Source organism: Danio aesculapii, chromosome 21, assembly GCF_903798145.1.
Source record: "Danio aesculapii chromosome 21, fDanAes4.1, whole genome shotgun sequence".
Classification (NCBI taxonomy): Eukaryota; Metazoa; Chordata; class Actinopteri; order Cypriniformes; family Danionidae; genus Danio; species Danio aesculapii.
The window spans coordinates 38224231-38246207 of record NC_079455.1 but is presented as its reverse complement, the minus strand read 5'-3'; the positions used below and the strand labels follow the sequence as shown (position 1 = coordinate 38246207).

Here is a 21977-nt window from a genome sequence, read left to right as displayed (position 1 = left end):
TTTAAGGGATTAATTCAGCCAAAAATAAGTTCTGTTATTAATTTCTTCGCGCGACACAGTGGCTTAGTGGTTAGCACTGGCCCACAGCAAGAAGGTCGCTGGTTTGAGTCCCAACTGGGCATTTCTGTGTGGAGTTTGCATGTTTTCCCAGTGTTGCCGTGGTATTACTTCGGATGCTCCGTTTTCCCCCTCAGTCCAAAGACATATGGTTTAGGTGAACTGGATGAGCTGGTGTTTCCCAGTACTGGATTGCAGCAGGAAAGGCATCCGCTTCATTAAACATATGCCGGAATAGTTGCCAGTTCAATTCGCTGTGGTGACCCCTGATAAATAAGGGACTAAGCTGAAGGAAAATTAATGAACAATTTCTCCACCTCATGTTGTTTGAATCCTCTAAGACAGGTGTCCAAACTTGGTCCTGGAGGGCCGGTGTCCTGCATAGTTTAGCTCCAACTTCCTTCAACACACCTGCCTGGAGCTTTCTAGTATACCTAGAAAGAGCTTGATTAGCTGGTTCAGGTGTGTTTAATTGGGGTTGAAACTAAAATATGCAGGACACCGGCCCTCCAGGACCGAGTTTGGGCAGCCCTGCTCAAGACATAGGTCTCAAACTCAATTCCTGGAGGGCCACAGCTCTGTACGGTTTTGCTCCAACCCTATTCAAACACACCTCATCCATCTAATCAAGGTGCTCAAGACTACTCTCGACACCTTAATTAGTTGGATCAGGTATGTTTGAATAGGGTTGCAGCAAAACTGTGCAGAGCTGCGGCCCTCCAGGAATTGAGTTTGAAACCTATGCCCTAAGACATTTGTTCATTTTCATGAGCTGTTTGAAGTCTAGAAAACTAACCAAATCCCTTGTCAAAACATTACATTGACTTCGGTGGTGCTTCTGTAATCATACGAAGCACCAAGAACACTTGTGCAACCAATGAGCTCGCATGAAATGGGACCGTTGCTGACTATGGAAAACGAGGTCTTTGATAGACGAGGAGTCTCCGGGGATTGGAACATCATGAGGGTGAGTAATTAACAACAAATTTTCATTTTTGGGTGAACTAAACCTTTAATGTGGCTCCATAATTTTGTTTCATCTATATTAAATGACAATACCAACCCTTTCTCAAGCACATTCATACAAACACACTGACCCTGAGAAACACAGTAAGTAATGTCACAGTTCCAGCATAACAAATGCCATCACAAACACTCCAGACCGCTTAGAAAATGAGTATCCTTCCTGTGAAACAACCAAGCACACACACAACTAGCACAACATACACTCTGTAAAAAGACATGTATACTTCTACTTATTTCCATTTTGTGAATTCGGTGTTGAGTTGTGTTGCAGGTTTCAACAAGAAAGTAGCTTCCAAACCATACCTCTTGTTTCATGCTGTGTTTTTTTTTTTTTTTTTTTAGTATATACTTTAAGAAGAAACTGAGGGTTTAGGAGTAAGACCATCATTTTAGAAACTCTTTACTTTGGTTACGTCTTGCAATTGATACTACTATTCTTGGGTTTGCAGCCAAGATCCTTAGGGAACGGGTTTGTATGGTCTTGCAGTTGCCTTTTGTTTCTAATTGTACTTTCACCTTTACATTCGATCTTTCAACCACAGGACACTGTTTTCAAAAGGAAGTCCTAAAAACTAACATTTTGTAAATCAGGTGTGTCAAACTCTGTTCCTAGAGGGCTGCAGCCCTACACAGTTTAGTTCCAACCCTGTTTCAATGCACTTACCTGGAGGTTTCAAACAAGCCTGAAGGACTCTGTTTTATCATGTGTTTTTAATTAGGGTTAAGGCTAATCTGTGTAGAGCTGTGGCCCTTCAGGAACTGATTTTGAGACCTGTTATAAACTCTTACCTGGCACTGACCCTACTAGCCCTGTACTTGAACTTAATATTCCTACCCTTACGTTCACTAAGCAGTACTTAATGTTTTGTCTGGGAATAGATTGCATGGTCTAAGAAACAAAGTAAAGTTGTGATTGCTCCTAATTGGACATTCAATGGAGAAGTTGTAAGGGTTAAATGGCTTCAGTTGAGTTCCAAAAATAAGGGAGAGAGGGTGTAGAGCAGAAATGTCATCTTGCAAACTCATTCCTTGGCCTTGACCCATGTATCCTTGTTCTTAAACCCAGTATCCTTACCTTTACATTCACCAAGGAGCACTCAATGTATTGTTTGGGAGGGGGGTGGATGGTCGAACAATGTTCTTCTGTTGTCTTTGTTCCTAATAGCATGTCAAATAAAGATACGTTTTTCTTCTTAAATGTTACCCAAATAATATTGAGCAATATTATATATATATTGAGCAAATATTGAGCAAAGCTCATCTTGTAAACTCCTCCCTTGGCTTACTTCTATTTGGCCTTGACCTTTCTATTTTTATGCTCATTCCCAATATCCTTACATTTATATTCACTAAAGGAGGACTCAATGTATGAAAAGATATCTCCTTCAGTTGTTTTTGTTCCTAATTCGGCTCTTACTTTCACCTTGGACATTACAAATAAAGGAGATTGTTGTTTGTTTTTTCAGAAAGGGGTTCCTTTAAAGTTAAAGCAACTTCAGATTGTTGCACAAGTCAAACTGATGAAGGGAATGGAGACCAAATCTTCTAAACCCTTACCTTGGATTGCTTCTACTTGGCATTGAGCAATATATTTGTGTGCTTGAACCCAATATCCAATACCTAAAATGATCTCCACCAAGCAAGACTCAAGGTACTGTTTGGGGAGGGGTTTCACGGTAATGGAAAGGTCTTGGATAGTCTTCAACTGAAATCTTTCAGGAAAAGGAAAAATATAAACTTAAGGTATTTCTATAGGGTTAAAGGCTCTTCAAGTAACAGTGGATGTAGTGTATGCCCTTTCTGAGCCTTCATACACAACTTCCCCTCTTTGCTGTTAAAAGCAACTGATGTTAAACATTTTTTAAGTCCATAGGTGGCAGAGTTCAGCTATTCTCTTGGTCCTCCAGAGGCTGCTCTGCTATTCTCACCTTCATTCTCTAGAAGCCTCCAGTTCTCTAGCTCTTCATTACCTTTCTCTTAAACTACCTTATTTTGGTCTCAAGAGTACTTGGTATCAGAGATCTTCTTCCATAGTAGTGTTTTGAGGTTGTTCAGAACAAGGGAGTGATGCACCTCCATCTGTGAAGCAAGTCCACTGAGTGTGACACATGTGCGCAGCTGTTTCTCCAGGTCTTCCCTCAGATCGGATGGTGCTCCAAAGAGCAGAAAGTCTTGCAATAGTGCGCACACCTTGGCCAGGTTGGGTTGCACCACCTCCACGTTGCATTGCCTTGCTAATCGGTCACACGTTGCAGTGCAATCACGTCCATAAGTGCAATCTGCATTTGCCTCGCAAGTTCTTCCTCGTAGAAAACCTTTTACTGTTGCCTCTGATGCTAAGCTTTGAAGATCTGCCATCTTGAAGTCATATTTCGCGTTGTAGCCAACCCGTCTCGGGCTTGCGTCACATATGTAGAAGCTTCCATACACGCCATGAAACACCTCCTCTACAAACTCTAGCAGGCCAATGGTTATTCTAGCCCTGCGGGGCCATGCAGGAGCAAGCCACTGGTTAAGAGCAATGCCCAGCGCTTCCGGAAACACTGGCTCCAGCCAGCCGGGCACCTCCAGCCTGAAGAGTGCGCTGTGTGCCACGTGTTCAGTCACATAAAGGTCTCCACAGAATCCCAGCAGGCGGGGAGCATGCTCTTTATCCTGCAGTGCCACCATTAACACAAATTCATTGATCTGAAGCAAAGCCCACACTGATTTCGCCTCCGCTAATGAAACTTTGCCATCACTGTTGACATCCGCTAAAGAAATCACACGAGTTACAAGCGTGCTAAGAGACGACTGCTCTCCAACACTGTCCTGTAAAAAAATGGGAATGAAAGAGAATTAAGAACTTAATGTTTTAAAATACAAAATGTAATGTAATAGTCATGAATTGACTTCCCACTGTCTAGTACGTTCACTTTCTTGTTATTTAGATGTTAAGACTAGGGGAAAATCATATCCAGATTTTTCAATGAAGAAATATCATGTCTTATACATTATAATGGTCTATAATTTTAGGATCTTTTCTTGGGAGATGTACAAAAAAATGGTCAATTGTAGGAGTACTGACTGACAAAAAAAGTCCTTGAGACGTTTAAAATACAGCATTACATAATCTTTCAGCATTACACATGAATAGCCATTTACAGCATTTTGTGTGGGTTGTGTTTAAGTGTGTGTTTGTCTTTTCTCCCCAGTGACACTGGAAGTGAGTGTATTGTTCTGGCTGTGACCTTTTCAAGCTCCTTCAGTTATTTTTGGCTTCTCTTCCCTGTTACCCCACTCCCTCCCCTGTTCTCTCTCTCTCATTTTCACCCTCCTACAGGGGACCTTTAGGAACAGCCGAAAGCTGAGAGAGGGTTACACTTTCATTAGCTTTGCTGTGCAGGAAATAAGCATCTCTAATAACAGTCACAACTATAGGACTGAGTGTTATGAACACTGCAACTGGAGACACTCCAGAAAGAGTTATTCTCTATTTCACTCAAGGCCCTGGTGTACTTCAAACGAAATTGAAAAAATTAACAGAAATTACGTCATTTCGAACAAAAACCAGCCAAAACGAAGTTCATTACAGCAGTTCAAAACAGACCACCAAAGCAAACTAGAGTTTTGGGGGAGTTTGTTTAGGTCTTAAACACCTTTGAACTGCGTGGATGCGAAACACGTCCAATAGTAGCTCAGAGTCAGACAGAAGAAAAACATCCAGCGCAACAAAACTAAGTCAGCAACATGAATAAACTGGAGAGTCAAGTCTAAAAGCTGGTACAGATATATCTGCACCTGTACTATCACTTAATTGGAGATTTTTAAGACTGAATTACACACCAGACAATAAACGCATCATGCCACATCTGAATTTTTTTTTAAAAACATTATTACATTCAGCATCTGTCCACGGCATATAGGATCTAATGTGGTGTGTAATGGGGGCGCTTTTCACTGGAGAGGGCTGTTTGCTTTATTTGAAACTTATTCTCTCATGAGGTGTTCATACCAGACATGGCTTGCACAAATCTCATCTTATTTTCAACCGCTTTTCCGGAGCCGAGTCGTGGGGGCAGCAGTCTTAGGAGAGAACTCCAGACTCAACTCTCCCCACTTCCTCCAGCTCCTCTGGAGGGATCCCAAGGCGTTCCCAGGCCAGCCGAGAGACATTGTCCCTCCAGCGTGTCCTGAGTCTTCCCCAAGGCCTCTTCCTGGTGTGACATATCCTCCCTAGGTAGGCGGCCAGAAGGCATCCGAAACCCAAGCCACCTCAGCTGAGTTCTCTCGAAGTGGCTTGCACAAATACGTCGTGCTATGCACATGTAATTAGATACATGAACTTTTTGTGTTTACTCGCTAAATCTGGGTGTGAAATTCACTTCAAGACAGATGAGGCTTTGCGCCATGGGAGGAGCGTTCCTCCAGTTCCATTGCTAAAGGCTACCATGGATTTTATCAAGAGATTAATAGTGCTTTAGGAAAGCTGAAAAACAACATGCATTCATTCGGCGCTGGTACATCAGATCCTTCAGAGGTGCACCTAGCTCTGTGAGTTCATCAACTCCTCCAGAAGCTGCACCTGGATGACGGACACTTTCAGTGGTACTTCTGACTGCGCCAGTCCCAATTTGATGACCTGTTGTCCCGTATCGGCAGGGGGATTTCCCTTCAGGACACTGCAGACGCTACATCATAATCACGCCCCTACTTGAGCAAGCTTCTAATTGGTTAAATAGGCATGAATATCCATCAAAGTTTAGATTTTTCAGCTAGAGTGATTTGCATGTCAAACACTCAAAGGTAAATTCATGCGAATCGCGTCAGTCGCTCCTCAGGATGTCTAATAGCATCTCTGCATTGACTTAACATGTAAATCACTTGTGCTTGACGGTTCATCTGCATCTGGTGTGAACACACCATCATAGTATTACCATTGTTGTTGTGTTTAGGCGTCCTCTTGAGCGGTGTGACACATTTACAACCCCTACTGCAGCACAGGAGTGTTAGATGGTTTGAAAACAGTATATCGTCACTCAGCCAACTTCTTTTTGGCCTCAAATAAAAAAATAACAGTTTGAAGTATACCAAGGCCTTTTCAAGACTCTTTTTCAATGAATGCAAATGCCTTAAATGTAGTCCTGAGTATTATTCCAGGAACGAGCATGCTAATATATCCTGAATTCTAATAGATTTAGATACCTTGAGGAAGGCATGTAGCATCGCTCTGAATTCATCCATGGACGTCCCGCGAGTGGGTTTGTCGTAGAGGTTGTTGTCATGTCGTAATGGAGAATCAAGACCATTTTCTCCTCTGATGCTTTCCTCAATCCCACACTTTACCAATACAGCCTTCTCCTTCCATACAGCACTGTACACCTGCAGCACAAACACATCATAATTGTTTTATATAATTGCCTAAAAGGCTCTAATTCACTAATAAGTGCGTACATTTAAATATTTAAATGCATATTTGGACTAATATTTTCACACAAAAATATTTCTGCTTAATTCACATAAGTTTGTTCGTAAAGTTGGCGTGACCCTTCTTATTTTCATATGTGTGTGTATATATAGTAGTGCTTGTTATGAATCAGTGTTTCTCAACCACTTTCCTTGAGTCCCACCAGCACTGCATGTTTTGGATGTCACATTTGTCTGTCACACCCATTGAAGGTCTCTCAGTCTTTGCTAATGAGCTGATGGTCTGAATCAGGTGTGTTTGGTTAAGGAGACATGGAAAATTTGTGCAGAGCTGGTGGTCCTCCATGAACGTAATGATCCAATCGGTTCCCAAAGAATGATGTCCTATAACTTTTTTACACAATTCAATTCAAACTGTTGTACGTCAGAAACTGGATGTACGTCATCAAATGGGTAAAAGAGGACAATCTTAAGTATCGTTCATGCTAACTTTAAACTCCTTTGTCTGTTAGTAAATTGGCATAATACATGTCCAATCCAGTACCATATAAGGACTTTTCGTAAATTGGCACTCGTCCAGAGAAAGACAATTCTGGAATCTATAACAAGGCCCACACAGAATCTGATTTCCGCAGATTTTTAGCCCATCATTCATTCTGTTTATTTACTTGAATAAATGTGTGTAAATCTATATTTATTCAGTTTTTAAATTAATTACAGTAATATTATTGACTAATAGGAAAATTTTCATCTGATTTATGTACATTGTCTTTTAGTAGAGATATTATATGAGTGACTTGCTTTGTTTACCAAATAAAGTGAATCTAATTGGATTTGCATTTTAAACATTAAAATAAAAGTTAAAAAGATATTATTTTTTATTTCACATATTAAGGTTTTAGTTATGATACAGCCAAAATAATTACGCAGAAATCCGCAGATTTTTAGCAAAATTCTCTGCAGAAATAGCAAAAAATATTGTCTGGCCCTACCCATAAACAAAGACAAAGAAAAATAACCTAATCGATAATGAAATTCAGAGATGGAAGTCAGAAAAAATAAATATACCATTTAAAAAAAGTTGCATAAATTAATAAGGACTCTCAGGGCAACCTAAAGGTATTAAACAGCTGTTCATCACTCTAAACCAGGGATGCCAAAAAGTAGGGCCCTGAGGCCAAAGTTGGCCCATTGTAACCTTTGATTTGGCCCACCATCCCATCTGAGAAAACAGTGTGAAGGATGGAGAGGGTCTGGGCGAATTAACATAAAGATCGTCATTTCTAATTTGACGTAACCTATTTTGTTTGTTTTATTGCAGAGCTACAAAAAAAGCACTCTGAAATGAAATGTTTGAATTAAAAGTTGTAAATGAATCAGATTTTTTTTTTTTTATGTAAACCATGTCACTCGACGGATGGAGAACTATGCAGAAGACATCGGTGAACAAATCAAGTCAAAAACTAATGTAACTCCATTCTGCTGTAAATGAGATGTTTAAATGTTTCATTATTAAATGTTAAAGAATGATGCTGTATTAGTTCACATAATGCAATGTTTTCTAGTTGTTTTGAAATATTATTAGATAAATTAGGAAATTACCCATGGCAGCTATATCTCACTTCGGCCCACTAGCCCTCAATCAAGGTTGGTTTTTTGGCCCTTCATAAGAAAATGTTTGGGCACCCCTGCTCTAAACCGACACTAATAAGTGCGTACATTTTTTTTTTCATACATCACGTACATATGCTTGTTCTTAAAATTTCATACCAACTTTAATCTCCTTTTTATTTGTTAGTAATTTGCATAATACACGCCCAAATCAGCTCCATATAAGGGCTTTCCGCAGAAGTGATTCGTTCTTGTGTTTTGAGATTTTTGAAATGCACAGACATGTTTAGTGAATGAGACTCATTATTCTATTAATTTATTATTTTCTTTCTTCATTGTTTTCGATTGTTTACCTGGTGTGTTGGTGACGTTGAAAGACAGTGATGAAGAGACAGGGTTTTCTCCTCGCACAGAGATTTACACGCTGACCCGGAGATGATCCCTCTGCGGTAATGATCGCACTGTAACACAAGCAAGAAAAGACTGGCATTTACAACAAAAGGTAAATATATACTGAATCTTTTCTCAATTGATCAAGCAAACAGGTCAGTTAAAGGGCAGCCTGTTTCATGATGGATTGATGCTTGAGCAGATAAATTCTCCTTCACACCTGTGTTCCCCCTTTTTTTTCTCTTTCATTTCTGCTTTCTATAAAAGTGTTAATTTGCATGTTGCAAAACGAGAGATGAAATCTCACTGAGCCCAATCAGCTAGGCGAATGTCTGCAGCCACGCCTCTGTTTTCAGTTGTCTCCGTTTTCCCCCATTCACACTGAGCTGGAGCAGCAGCATTTCAAAAAGCTCAGTTTCGGTGCTTGAAAACTCTGGCGTAGTGTGGACGGAAGGTGTAACCGTAGCAAAGCTTATGCATTTTAAAACTAAAACGTATTAGTGTAAACAGGGCCTGAGATTTAAAAAAAAAAACTCTGGTTATTTATAGTGAATTAGGACTCATCTGATTGGTGAATCATGTGTTGGCTAATGAGGGACCAGCCATGAACAATCATAAGCACGGAACCTCTCGAAATTAGTTTATAAATAAACTTCACTAAAAATGGAAGAAAAAGAAGAAAGAAAAGAAGTGTTTCATGCATATTTTATATGTGCCACATTTAAAAAGACATTTTGAAAAAAAAAATGGAGGAAAAAATCGAAATGAGGAACTTTGGCTTTCGGTGTGAAAATAGATTTTACAGCTTTGAGTGTTCTAATAAAACACCATCTATTTCTTCTTTTTTGAACTTGTTAAAGGGATAGTTCACCCAAAAATGGCTTTAAACCTCTGAGTTTTTTTCCTTTGAACACAATAGGAGAATTTTTTTAAAAGGCTGGTTGACGGCACCCATTGGCCTCTATAGCTAAAAAAAAAAATACTATGTAAGTCAATGGGTGCCATCACCAGCATTCTTCAACAGAAGAAACTCAAATAAAAATTGAGTAAATGATGACAGAGATTTAATTTTTGGCTGAACTATCCCTTTAAGAAAGAATATCTGACTGACAATGTAAACCTCTCACTAAGACGAAGTTCCTGATTACATCCCAGAGATGAACAGATCATGATTACAATCAAATCACACTGCATAATTAGCCTACTGTTACAATACAGAGTATTGCGTGTATTCAAATCTGGTTTCTATAAGAGCATGATTATGAACTTCCAGCTCTCTCGCTTCTTCTTTTAAATCTTCAAGTTCCTCCATTCTCTCAGGACGGATGTGCAATAACTTCCTGACAGTGACACAATATACGTGTATACACACATACACAAAGCATACAGTGCCCTACGCTTTTTTACAACATTGGTAAATATGAGAAAAGAAGGCTATGAAAAAATGTCTTTAGCAGTTTGATCGTTCGGTCTAAATAGTACAGGCTTTTTCTTGAAACACTTCCAAACTATTTGTGGTGATGAAAGTCAGAAGATTCTGAAATGTGGGTCATTTGGGGATTTCCAAAAATCAAATAAATTTTAATAAACTATTAGAACTTCCATGTTTTATCCATAACTAACCAAAGATAAAGTAGCTAATGGTTAGATTTAAAAGGGAAAACAAATGCAAATAAAACCCATCAGCTTTTTATATTTATTTTTATTTATCTATTTTTTCATTGGATTGCAACCCCTGGGTAAAGTTAGATTAACGACACATCAATAGCAACAGTTGCAGCAGATTGATATTATGGCACCATTGTAAACTTTGACACCTTTTTGGCACTCATTACAAAATAAATACAGGTCACGACTGAATGTGGAGGATTTTCTCCAAGTGTCAGCCTCCAAAATTTAATGACTTGATGTGCTTCGAACATTGTGCCCACTCATCCCATTAGGTGAGGTTAATGCTGAAATTAAACAAATTAATAAATGACTATAAAGATGATATGATTCTTACATTGTTGCATATTGTTGTCAGTATGGTTGTGTTTACAGTTAAATTGGTGTGTGTGCAACATTTGTATATTTATAAACATCTCCGAGGACATTGGGGGTCATAAGATACTGGCATTGTTATTTTGGGGGTTGCAAGTTGAAAATTTGGGAACCCCTGATGTAGGTGAGGCTAAACTGTAGATTCAGAGACTTTTGGACCCCCCAAAACAACTAACTTCTGTGATGATTTTATTTTTTGGACATAAAGTCATCTTCTAGGCTGATTTATAACACTTATTTATTATTGCCCTGATGAAAACGAGCTTATTACAGTGTGAATTGCTGTGTTTTTGCCATTTTCTTAAAGCCACATCTCAATTTGTGAAGCTCAACAACATTTCTCCACAAATCACAGTTGTGTTCTTTGGTTTTCCCCATTGTGATGAATGACTGAGTGAGTGTGGCTTTTGTGTTTCCTCATATTTATAGGTCTGGAAACACTTGAGAGAGTAAATAATGAGTACATTTTCTTTTTGAGTGAACTATCCCTTTAAAAGAATAGCACTGATTTATGATAGATAGATAGATAGATAGATAGATAGATAGATAGATAGATAGATAGATAGATAGATAGATAGATAGATAGATAGATAACTGATTTTTAATTTCGGAGGGTACAAGAAATAATTTGCACAATTTTTCATATTTTTCACTATTGAGTACTTAGAAGGGCTACTATTTACTCATACTTTGAGTACTATTTAGTACTCTGAACTGTAAAGAATGCTGGGTTTCAAACAATTTCTTTATGTTGACACAACACAAATATATTAAGTTAACTTAATAATAGTTTTTAAAAATTTAAGTAGATTGAACATAAAACTATTATGTTGTCCCCAAAAATTCCTTAAGAATCTTGTTGTTTCAACTCATTTTAAATAAGTAGTTTAAACAAGCAGCAAAAGTCATTTGAGTCTACATTGTAAAAAAAAAAAAAAAAGCTGCGTTCCACACAATTGATTTGTGTTGGGTCAACATAAAGGAGTTACACTCACCGGCCACTTTATTTGGTACACCTGTCCAATTGCTCGTTAAGGCAAATTTGTAATTAGCCAATCATATGGCAGCAACTCAATGCATGTAGACATGGTCAAGATGATGTGATGCAGTTTAAACCGAGCATCAGAATGAGGAAGAAAGGTGATTTAAGTGACTTTGAACGTGGCATGGTTGTTGGTTCCAGATGGGCTGGATTGAGTATTTCAGAAACTGCTGATCTACTGGGATTTTCAAACACAACCATCTCTAGGGTTTACAGAGAATGGTCTGAAAAAGAGAAAAGAATTTGCCATCAACTACATGAAAGCATGGATCCATCCTGCCTTATATCAACGGTTTAGGCTGGTGGTGGTGGTGTAATGGTGTGAGGGATATTTTCTTGGCACACTTTGGACCCATTAGTTCCAATTGACCATCATGTCAATGCCACAGCCAACCTAAGTATTGTTGCTGACCATGTCCATCCCTTTATGACCACAGTGTACCCCAGTGTATCCAAGCAGGATAATGCTCCATGTCATCAAGTGTGAATCATCTCAGACTGGTTTCTTGAACATGACAATGAGTTCACTGTACTCCAACGGCCTCCACAGTCACCAGTTCTCAATCCAATAAAGCACCTTTGGGATGTGGTGGAACGTTAGATTCGCATCATGGATGTGCAGCTGACAAATCTGCAGTAACTGCGTTATGCTACAATGTCAATATGGACCAACATCTCTGAGGAATATTTCCAGTACCTTGTTGAAACCTTGCCACGAAGGATTAAGACAGTTCTGAAGTCAAATGGGGGTCCAACTCAGTACTAGTAAGGTGTACATAATAAAGTGGCCTGTGAGTATAAGTTAACTTATTTTATTTTTTTTTTTTATTTAAGTAGATTGAACATAAAACAATTACGTTTTCCCAAAACAACTTAAGAATTTTGTTGTTTTAACTTATTTAAAAAAAAAGTAGTTTAATCAAGCAGCAAAAGTAATTTGAGGGTACTTGCACTACATTTGTTTGGCAAGTAATGATACTTTTACTTAAGTATGATTTTTCAGTACTCTTTCCACCACTGACAAGATCACACAAAGTTGTTTTTGTCAATCACCATGAATCATCTTCTCTCTCTCTCTCTCTCTCTCTCTCTCTCTCTCTCTCTCTCTGAACCTGCAGTGTCTTTTCTGTGCTGACTGTAAAGTGGCAAGCACTGGCACTCATGGGACGTCTTGTCATGCATTATGGAAGATGCCGTGACTTACGATAAGCATGGTGCAGACGTGTCCTCTGCAGAGCTCTGAATAGGAGGAATACTGCATGTAAATCACCCAGCTGGCCACCAGAATCCCAAACCACGCCACCAACAGGTACTTCACCTTCACTGCAGGCAAACGGGCCTTAAAGAGACACAAACAAACACTCTCAATGATAATTCACATAGAATGACAAACAGAAGCAAACGTTTAGATGTTAAATTTATACAGTTGAAGTCAGAATTATTAACCCCCTGTATATTTTATTCCCCAATTTCTGTTTAATAGAGAGAAGATTTTCTTTCCATCACATTTCTAAACATAATAGTTTTAATAACTCATTTCTATTAACTGATTTATTTTAGATTTGCCATGATGACAGTAAATAATATTTGACTAGATATTTTTTAAGATACAAGAATTCAGCCTAAAATGACAATTAAAAGCTTAACTAAGTTAATTAGGCAGGTTAGGATAATTGCGTAAAACGATGGTTTGGTCAGTAGACCAGTGGTTCCCAAAGTGGGGGTCGGGACCCCCCCAGGAGAGAGGGGTCTGGATGCAGACCTGGTGCAGTCCAATGCTTTATAATGCACTCACCTAACCCTACCCGTCACAGTGACGTCACTCTCTCCACTGAGTGCATTGTGTCTGACATTGCATAGCTGAGTGATGCAATCTCAGCTTGCATCATAAAAGTTGCATCCAGATGTTATTGCCCCGGGATGTTCGTGAAACAATGAAGGGGGGGGGTCGCTTGGCAATTTTCAAAAATAAAATTCATTTTATTAAACTATTAGAATTGCCATATTTTATCCATAACATACTGAAGAACACAATAGAAGTAAATAGTAACATTGTTAACATGGTAATAATAAACATTAAAAAACAACATGCAAATAAAAAGCCATCAGCATTTTAATTATTTTTACAATCCCTGGGGTGATTACGTTATATTTAAGGCACAGCAATAATGTCAGAGGCAGCACATTGATTTTATGGCACTGTTAAACTTTCTGACACCTTTATGGCTATCATGTACATTAAAAATAAATACAGGCCACAACTGAACATGGAGGATTGTGTCTGCGTCCTCCAAAATTAAACGATGAATAGACTTGGGTCTATTGGTATGTGTGCAAGGTTTATATATTTCTAACTACCTCAGAGAAAATTGGGGGTCGCGAGTCACTGGCATTGATATTTTGGGGATCGCAGGCTGAAAAGTTTGGGAACCCCTGTTGTATACAATCGAAAACAAATATTGCTTAAGGGGGCTAATAATTTTGACTTTGAAATGGTTTTTAAAAAAATTAAAAACTGCTTTTATTCTAGCTGAAATAAAACAAATAGGACTTTCTCTAGAAGAAAAAATATTATCAGAAATACTGTGAAAATTTCCTTGCTCATCATTTGGAAAATATTCAAAAAAGTAAACAAAATTCAGAGGAGGCTAATCGTTTAGACTGAAAAAGTGTATCCAATTTATTTCCACATATACAGCTGAAGTGTAAAAAACTACAATAGGATTTTTATGTTGTCGTATTAAATTACGATATGTGAGGTGTTTAATGTATATATGGCATATGTGTCACATGACACACGTTTTTGACTCTTCTAAAGCATAAAAATACCATAATATGTTTGCAGATATTTAAGAAACATGCTAAGTGAACATTCTTGTTCATCTGAAAATCAATGCTAAACTCAGATATTCTGCTTTGAAAATTGACTGTCTTTGTTTTGGTCATTTAACCCGCCCACTGCCACTTTAGCCAATTATATTTCAGCACCCGGGGGTTGCCTTGGTGGAAAACTGCGTACTTCAATCATTCATTCATTCATTCAGGAAGGCTCTCAAAGCATGTGCACATGATAGCAAAGCAACCTCCGGTGGACAGTAGCAGACTGCAAAATGAGACGAAGATTCAGAGTTCCACATGGGGTAGTTATGAATTTTCAAATAACATAAATATAACGAAAGCAAACATTAGGTGAACAGGTTACATTGTAACCCCGTGTCCTAACTCACTCACAAAACGGCAATGTTTATAATCTAATTAAAACATATTAAACCTCTTAATTTAGATGCTGAACCACTGATATGTGTTGGCTTGCACTGAGTCACAGTTCAAACGGGTTATTTTTTAAGATGGTGAACTATCTGCTGCTGCTTTCAGTAGTATGGCAATAAAATGTCAAACTCACATTACTAGCATTTAACACTGAATAAAGCACATGAGGCGTACCTGAGGTGATCATTGTCAGTTTATCATGTTCTTCAGCTGCAAGAAATAAAAGCCGTTTATAATATATCAATTCGAGGTGTTGGTTAGGACAAAAACTCTTATTATGGAAAACATTCCTTCTATCATGTGCCGTTGCTTTTATTTAGAACAGGGGTCACCAATCTCTGTCCTAGAGGGCCGGTGTCCCTGCAGGGTTTAGTTTCATCTTGCCTCAACACACTTGGCTGGGTGTTTCAAGTATACCTAGTAAGACCTTGATTAGCTCATTCAGGTGTGTTTGATTAGGGTTGGAGCTAAAATCTGCAGGACACCGGCCCTCCAGGAACAAGTTTGGTGACCGCTGATTTATAACATGATTTAAATCAGCCTTTAGGCTCGATAGTCAGACTCACTCCTGTTGGTCCTCAATCTGGCAACCTGCGCTTGCGTTTGTTTTGATCCACGAATGCAATACCTAGTTCAACCACTGGGTTTCAAACTTACATACTGACCTTAAAAAAACATTTACAGCCAATAATGGGTTATTTTTATATGTTACAATGCTCAATAGAAGCGATCTATTTATAATAAAATGCAATATTTATATTTTTTTGTCAATCTTAAAAAAAATGACATCATATGAAACTTGATGTCACGATTAAAATTATGCTGCGGTGGAGTGTTTCATTGATGCATGTAGTATCTGTGCCACATCAAAAGGTCATCTGAAAGAAAATGGACTTGTGCTTAAAATTGGCTTTTAATGTGAACAGTTTCTGCAACTCTGAGAGGTACATAAAGAAACCCACAGAGAGAGAGAGATTTTAGTGGTCATCAACATGTGCACAAACTAGATTAAACTCCATTAAACTCCCCTCTTAGACAGTTTTCACATGTAAAAGGCCAGTGAATGCCAAAGGTTGCAAATGTTCAGTGTGTGTGTGTGTGTGTGTGTGTGCGTCACTCTGTGAAGACACATGTATCTGATTACTGCATGCTGATAAAGACAACTGTTATTAGATCCTTAAATTCAGTCAGTGTGTAGGTGTGTGAGTGTGTTCTTTCAAGAAAAAGTCCTGAACACACAATCCAAAGAAACGCAACTTTTGCTTTTTGTTATTGTTTATTCTTTCCTTAATTTTCTTTTGTATCATTTTTAAATGCTTTTTTGTTTTATTTCTCATTTCTTATTTCTTACGGTGGCTCAGTGGTTAGCACTGTCGCCTCACAGCAAGAAGATCGCTGGTTTGTGTCCTGGCTAGGCCAGTTGGCATTTCTGTGTGGAGTTTGCATGTTCTCCCCGTGTTGCCGTGGGTTTCCTCTGGGTCCTCCGGTTTCCCTCACAGTCCAAAGACATGTGCTATAGGTGAATTAGGTAAACAAAATTGACCATAGTGTATGAGTATGTGTGAATGTGAGAGAGTACGGGTGTTTTTCAGTACTGGGTTGCTGCTGGAAGGGCATCCACTGTGTAAAACATATGCTGGATAAGTTGGTGGTTCATTCCGCTGTGGCGACCCCTGATAAATAAGGGACTAAGCTGAAGGAAAATGAATGAATGAATGTTTGTTTTGCTTTTAGACTCTCAAAGTGCCAATAACTTGCATTTTAATAAATCACCAATTTTAGCTAAAAGTCCTCTTTAACCCTTGTGTGCTGTTGGGGATGTTTTCATCCACTCTGAATTGATTTTGAGTCTTAATTTGGCCACAAATTTCTCTGTGTTTCAGCAAATATGATTATTTTTGGTGACAAACCCACCTGGGGAAACTACCAACAATCAAGAAAGCATGATTATTTGCTGTCATGGCTTTGCAATCAAAAAATGTCATTATAATGGAAGTCAATGGGGCAAAAACAGCCACCAACATAATGAAAGGGTAGAAACTTTGAACAATATACAAAGGTTGATGTACTACTGGGGAAATAAAGCACATCTTACAGCCCCAGGATGAGTAAATCAACAGCAAATTTGAATATTTTGTCTTCAACTGAGGAAATTTTTCATTCATTTAACACTGATCTGTTTAACCGGAGGAGTTGTGCTTTTGTTTAGGTTCCCTGCTGTGTTGATTTTGTCTTGCACAAGAGAAAAGAAAGATGCGTTTGTCATCTGTGGCATGTTCAGCGATGAATCTGACAGAGTTGACCTACAGAGTCTCAAGCGGTCTCACTGCGCACTTACAGTGAGTGCACTTAAGAAAGAGGGCTCTTAGTGCGGATCTGCAGAAACACACTCAGAACAGTGTGTCTGTGTGATTAGCTGAAGATGGAAAAATAGTATATTAAAGGAAACGAGTCACTGAAAAATGAACATTTGCTGTTAATTTACAATGTTCGTCCATGACAGGGGTGTCGAAACTCGGTTCTGGAGGGCCGGTGTCCTGGAGAGTTTAGCTCCAACCCTAATCAAACACACCTGAACCAGCTAAAGAAGCTCTTACTAGATATACTAAAAACTTCCTGGCAGGTGTGTTGAAGTAAGTTAGAGCTAAAGTCAGCAGGATACCAGCCTTCCAGGAACGAGTTTGGACACCCCATTTCTAAGATGTCGATATATTTTGTCATTAGAGTTTTAGATGAAACTGTGGTCTTTGGTGAGTCATAAAATGTAAATTTAAAGGTAAGGTCTCTAGTGGTCATCTAGTGGTTAAACTAGGAATTGCAGTCCAAATTCAAAATATTGGAGACTTTTTTTCACATTGACGATGCACATGCAGGTTGCCAGATTGAGGACAGAAAACAGGATAGAGCATGCCTGACAATCAACTTAGTCGCTGTCCACATGAACGGATGTTTTCAAAGCCACACTTTTTTTGCACACGATTTAGCTGTTTGTCCACACAATAACAGAGTATAGGGTGACTGAAATCAAGTTTTCAAGCATCAAAAAAAATAAATTTGCAATACAGCCTAATTATTTTGTACATTGGAATATACTGTTTATTTCATTTTTTCCAAGCAAAAAACAACTATAACACATTTTTAGCCTGTTTTAGAGAATAAACTGGTAGACATTTATTTTAATCCAATCTTTTAAAGAGACATTTGATGAAATAATAAAATATTGAAGGATCACAGTACACCTCTAAATCTCTTATTAACAATGAAGTGCAGAAATTACCTGTAAAGCCATGGATAACCAATAGGAGAGCTTAAAAAATGTTATGGTCTATATATTTAGCTTCAACAAGCTTAATTCGTTTTGTTTTGTTAATGTTTTGCAGGTTATACCCAAATAAAACTGTGCCATGTTATTACAATGTCATCATTTGTGACCCTGGACTACAACTCACATGAAAAATATTGACATATTAATTTTACAACCATGACAATGTGCTATTTCAACACCTCTAAACGCTTTCTGACAGACATTTCCTTTACCAAACTTTAAAATTGAATTGAGTTGTGTAAAATAGTTGTTCATTCTCCCAAAATAAAACTATTGCATGTCCTCACAATATGTAAAATAAACTCTAACTCTAAAATTAACTCAAATTAAACCTATTGCCACAGATATTTGAGTACTAGTGTGTTACAATTATCATCAGTTTTCCTCATCATAGTGCTGAATGACTTCTATATTCACGAATCATAGCATTTACTAAGTATCATATGACAAAATTAGCCTTCTGACAGAAACATATGACTATCATTGAAGTGTAGAAATTACGTGTAAACCCTTAGGTAACTGATAGAAGAGCTTTAAAAAATGCTATGGTCAATATATTTAGCTTAAAAAAGCTTAACTTGTTTTGTTTTTTATTAATATTTTGTGCAGGTTATACCTTAATGAAACTGTGCCATGTTATTACATTGTCAACATATGTAAGCCAGGGTTACAAAACGCATTAATCCCTGAAAGATATTGACATATTACTTTTACAACCATGACAATGTGCTATTTCAGCACCTCTAAATGCTTTCTGACAGACATTTCCTTTACCAAACCTCATCATTTAATTGGAAAAAGTTTCTGTAAAAGCTTCATTTTTTTTTCTCCCAGAATAAAATTGAAGTACGTCCTTGTAATATGTACTCTAACACTAAGATTAAATCTATTACCACAGATATTTGAGTACAATTATCCTCTGTTTACCTTATTATTGTGCTAAATGTCTTCCATATTCACGTATCATAGCATTTACTCATTGTAATATTGTGCTAAGTATCATATGACGAAATTAGCCTTCTGACAGAAACATACGACTATCACTGAAGTATGGAAATTACCTGTAAACCCTTAGATAATTGATAGAAGAGCTTCAAAAATGCTATATGGTCTATATATTTAGCTTAAAAGAGCTTAATTTGTTTAATTTTATTAATATTTTGTGCAGGTTATACCTACACGAAACTGTGCCATGTTATTACAATGTCAACATATGTGAGCCTGGGCTACAAATCACATGAATCCATGAAAAATATTAATATATTACTTTTACAACCATGACTATGTGGTATTTCAACACCTCTAAATGCTTTCTGACAGACATTTCTTTGCCAAACCTCATCATTTAATTGAAAAAGTTTCTGTAAAAGAGCTTTATATCTTAATTATTTTTTTCTCCCAAAATAAAACTGAGGTACGTCCTTGCAATGTGTACTCTAACACTAAAATTTAATCTATTACCACAGGTATTTGAGTACTAGTCTGTTACAATTATCGTCAGCTTTCCTTATTATTGTGCTGAATGACTTTCAAATTCAGGTACAGCAATTATTTATTGTAATATTACGCTAAATATCATATGATGAAATTAGCCTTCTGACAGAAACATATGACCATCACTGAAGTGTAGATAACGGATAGAAGAAGCTTTTAAAAATGCTATGGTCTTTATATTTAGCTGAAAAGAGCTTAAATCATTTTGTTTTTTTTAATTTTGTGCAGGTTATACCTACAGAAAACTATGCCATGTTATTACAATGTCAACATTTGTGGCCCTAGATAACAAATCACATGAATCTATTAAAAAAATATTAATATACAACTTTTACAACCATGAACGTGTGCTATTTCAACACCTCTAAACACTTTCTGACAGACATTTTTAACCAAACCACATCGTTTAATTGAAAAAGTTTCTGAAAATGAGCTTCATACCTTTATTATTTTTTCTCCCTAAATAAAACTGAGGTACATCCTCACAATATGTACTCTAACTTTCTAAAATTAATCCCACAGATATTTGAGTACTAGTGTGTAATTATCGTTTGTTTCTTTCCTTATTGTGCTGAATGACTTCCATATTCACGGAATAGCGATTATTCATTGCAATATTACGCTAAATATTATCATATGAGGAAATTAGCATTGTGACAGAAACATATGACTATCACTGAAGTGTAGAAATTACCTGTAAACTCTTAGATAATATATAGAAGAGCTTCAAAAATGCTATGGTCTTTATATTTAGCTTAAAAGAGCCTAATTTGTTTGGTTGTATTAATATTTTGTGCAGTACATGAAACTGTGACGATGTCAACATATGTGAGGCTACAAAACACATGAATCCAAGAAAAATATTGACATATTACTTTTACAACCATGACAATGTGCTATTTTAACACCTCTAAACGCTTTCTGACAGACATTTCTTTTACCAAACCTCATCATTTAATTGAAAAAGTTTCTGAAAATAAGCCTCATATCGTTTTATGTAAAATAGTTGTTTATTCTCCCAAAATAAAACGGTGGCATATGTCGTCACAATGTGAAATGAACTTTAACTCGGAAAAAAAAACCTCAAATTAAACCTTATACCAAGGATATTTGAGTATTAGTGTGTTACAATTATGGTCGGTTTCCCTTTTTATTGTGCTGAATGACTTCCATGTTCAAGTATCTAACGACCGAATCAGCTTTCTGACAGAAACATATGACCAATGACCATCACTGAAGTGCAGAAATTTACCTGTAAACCCTTAGATAAGGGGCAGAAGAGCACCAGGTGCACCAGTCTGCGTAAACTCCTCGGCATCTTCACGCAAACCCCGATGCTGATGCTCGACACCAAATGAAGATCCTCTCCAAAATAAAACACGCCGTCACTTTCTCATCTGCTCTCCTCCATTACAGACGACACGCCTGCGCTCTCCTCCAGCAGGAAAAACACACATTTATCCTGGTTTTTTCGTATGCAGTCGGTCGTGAGATGGAGAAACATTCCGAGCTGATGACGATGAGGATGATGATGATGCTCAACTCAAGGACACGCGATCCGGGCATCATCCGCGCGCGACCACATGCGATTTGGATGATGATGATAATGATGATGATAATAATTTAAAGAGCTGATCCGACATTTGAAAAGACTGGAGTTTAATCCTGATCCCACAGGACTTGTTTTTTCCGGCGAACTGTGCGAATTCAGACGGTGAGAGAATGACTGGAGATCAGCTGGAGATTCGGCCTCACTGCGACTCCACAAAAGCCTCTTAAAGGGGAAGAGCGCCTGATTTAAGAGTGCGTTAGAAAACAAAATGTACTGTCTCTTTAAATAAATAAAATCGATTCAATTTGACTAAAATTTTGATTAAGATACAAAAATCTATTTAAATGAGATTTAAGTAAGGTATAGTTCTCTGTTTTGTTGTTATTTTTATTTTAGAAGAGAATATGAGACATTATCGAGATGAATTTGTTTCTTGTTCAACACAGAAGATATAGCCCTAGTTGAGTTTTTTTTTCTGTTCAACACAGAAGATATTTCAAAGAAACCACAAAACCATTGACTTTCATAGGAAAAGCCAATATTGTGGAAGTTAATGGTTACAGGTTTTCAACATTCTTCAAAATGTCTTCTTTGAAAATGTGTGAACTATCCCTTTATTTAGACATGTAAAGGATACTATACAGAGTCCATCAGGGCTGAATAAAAATTATAATAATTAATAATAAAATCATAGGTGCAGAATCAACAGTATCATATAATAACAGAAATTAATCAGTAAAAATGTTAAATAATTACATCAA

The 21977-nt window shown here is 37.5% G+C and overlaps 1 protein-coding gene and 1 long non-coding RNA gene across 2 annotated transcripts; one reads left to right on the top strand and one right to left on the bottom strand.

The window, feature by feature from the left end:
* Window positions 1–2823: 2823 nt before the first annotated feature.
* dipk1b (divergent protein kinase domain 1B) lies at window positions 2824–21404 on the bottom strand. The gene is made up of 5 exons (XM_056446390.1): window positions 20917–21404; window positions 12780–12914; window positions 8454–8561; window positions 6268–6444; window positions 2824–3894 (listed from the first exon to the last, which is right to left on the bottom strand). The coding sequence occupies exons 1-5, from the start codon at window positions 20980–20982 to the stop codon at window positions 3082–3084; spliced, it is 1299 nt and encodes a 432-aa protein (XP_056302365.1). The 5' UTR covers window positions 20983–21404; the 3' UTR covers window positions 2824–3081.
* LOC130214163 (uncharacterized) lies at window positions 8530–14696 on the top strand. Its single transcript, XR_008835604.1, has 3 exons — window positions 8530–8602; window positions 12694–12884; window positions 14620–14696. It is a non-coding gene; the product is annotated as an uncharacterized LOC130214163 (long non-coding RNA).
* Window positions 21405–21977: the final 573 nt, after the last annotated feature.

Bases quoted from the DNA above. Each gene is read 5' to 3' on its own strand.
- dipk1b (XM_056446390.1), bottom strand. From the start codon at position 20,982: ATGCCGAGGAGTTTACGCAGACTGGTGCACCTGGTGCTCTTCTGCCCC. The intron at 12,915-20,916 runs GTAAATTTCTGC...TGTCTCTTTAAG, and splicing joins CCTTATCTAAGGGTTTACAG to GCCCGTTTGCCTGCAGTGAA. The intron at 6,445-8,453 runs GTAAACAATCGA...TTTGTGCTGCAG, and splicing joins CAACGTCACCAACACACCAG to GTGTACAGTGCTGTATGGAA.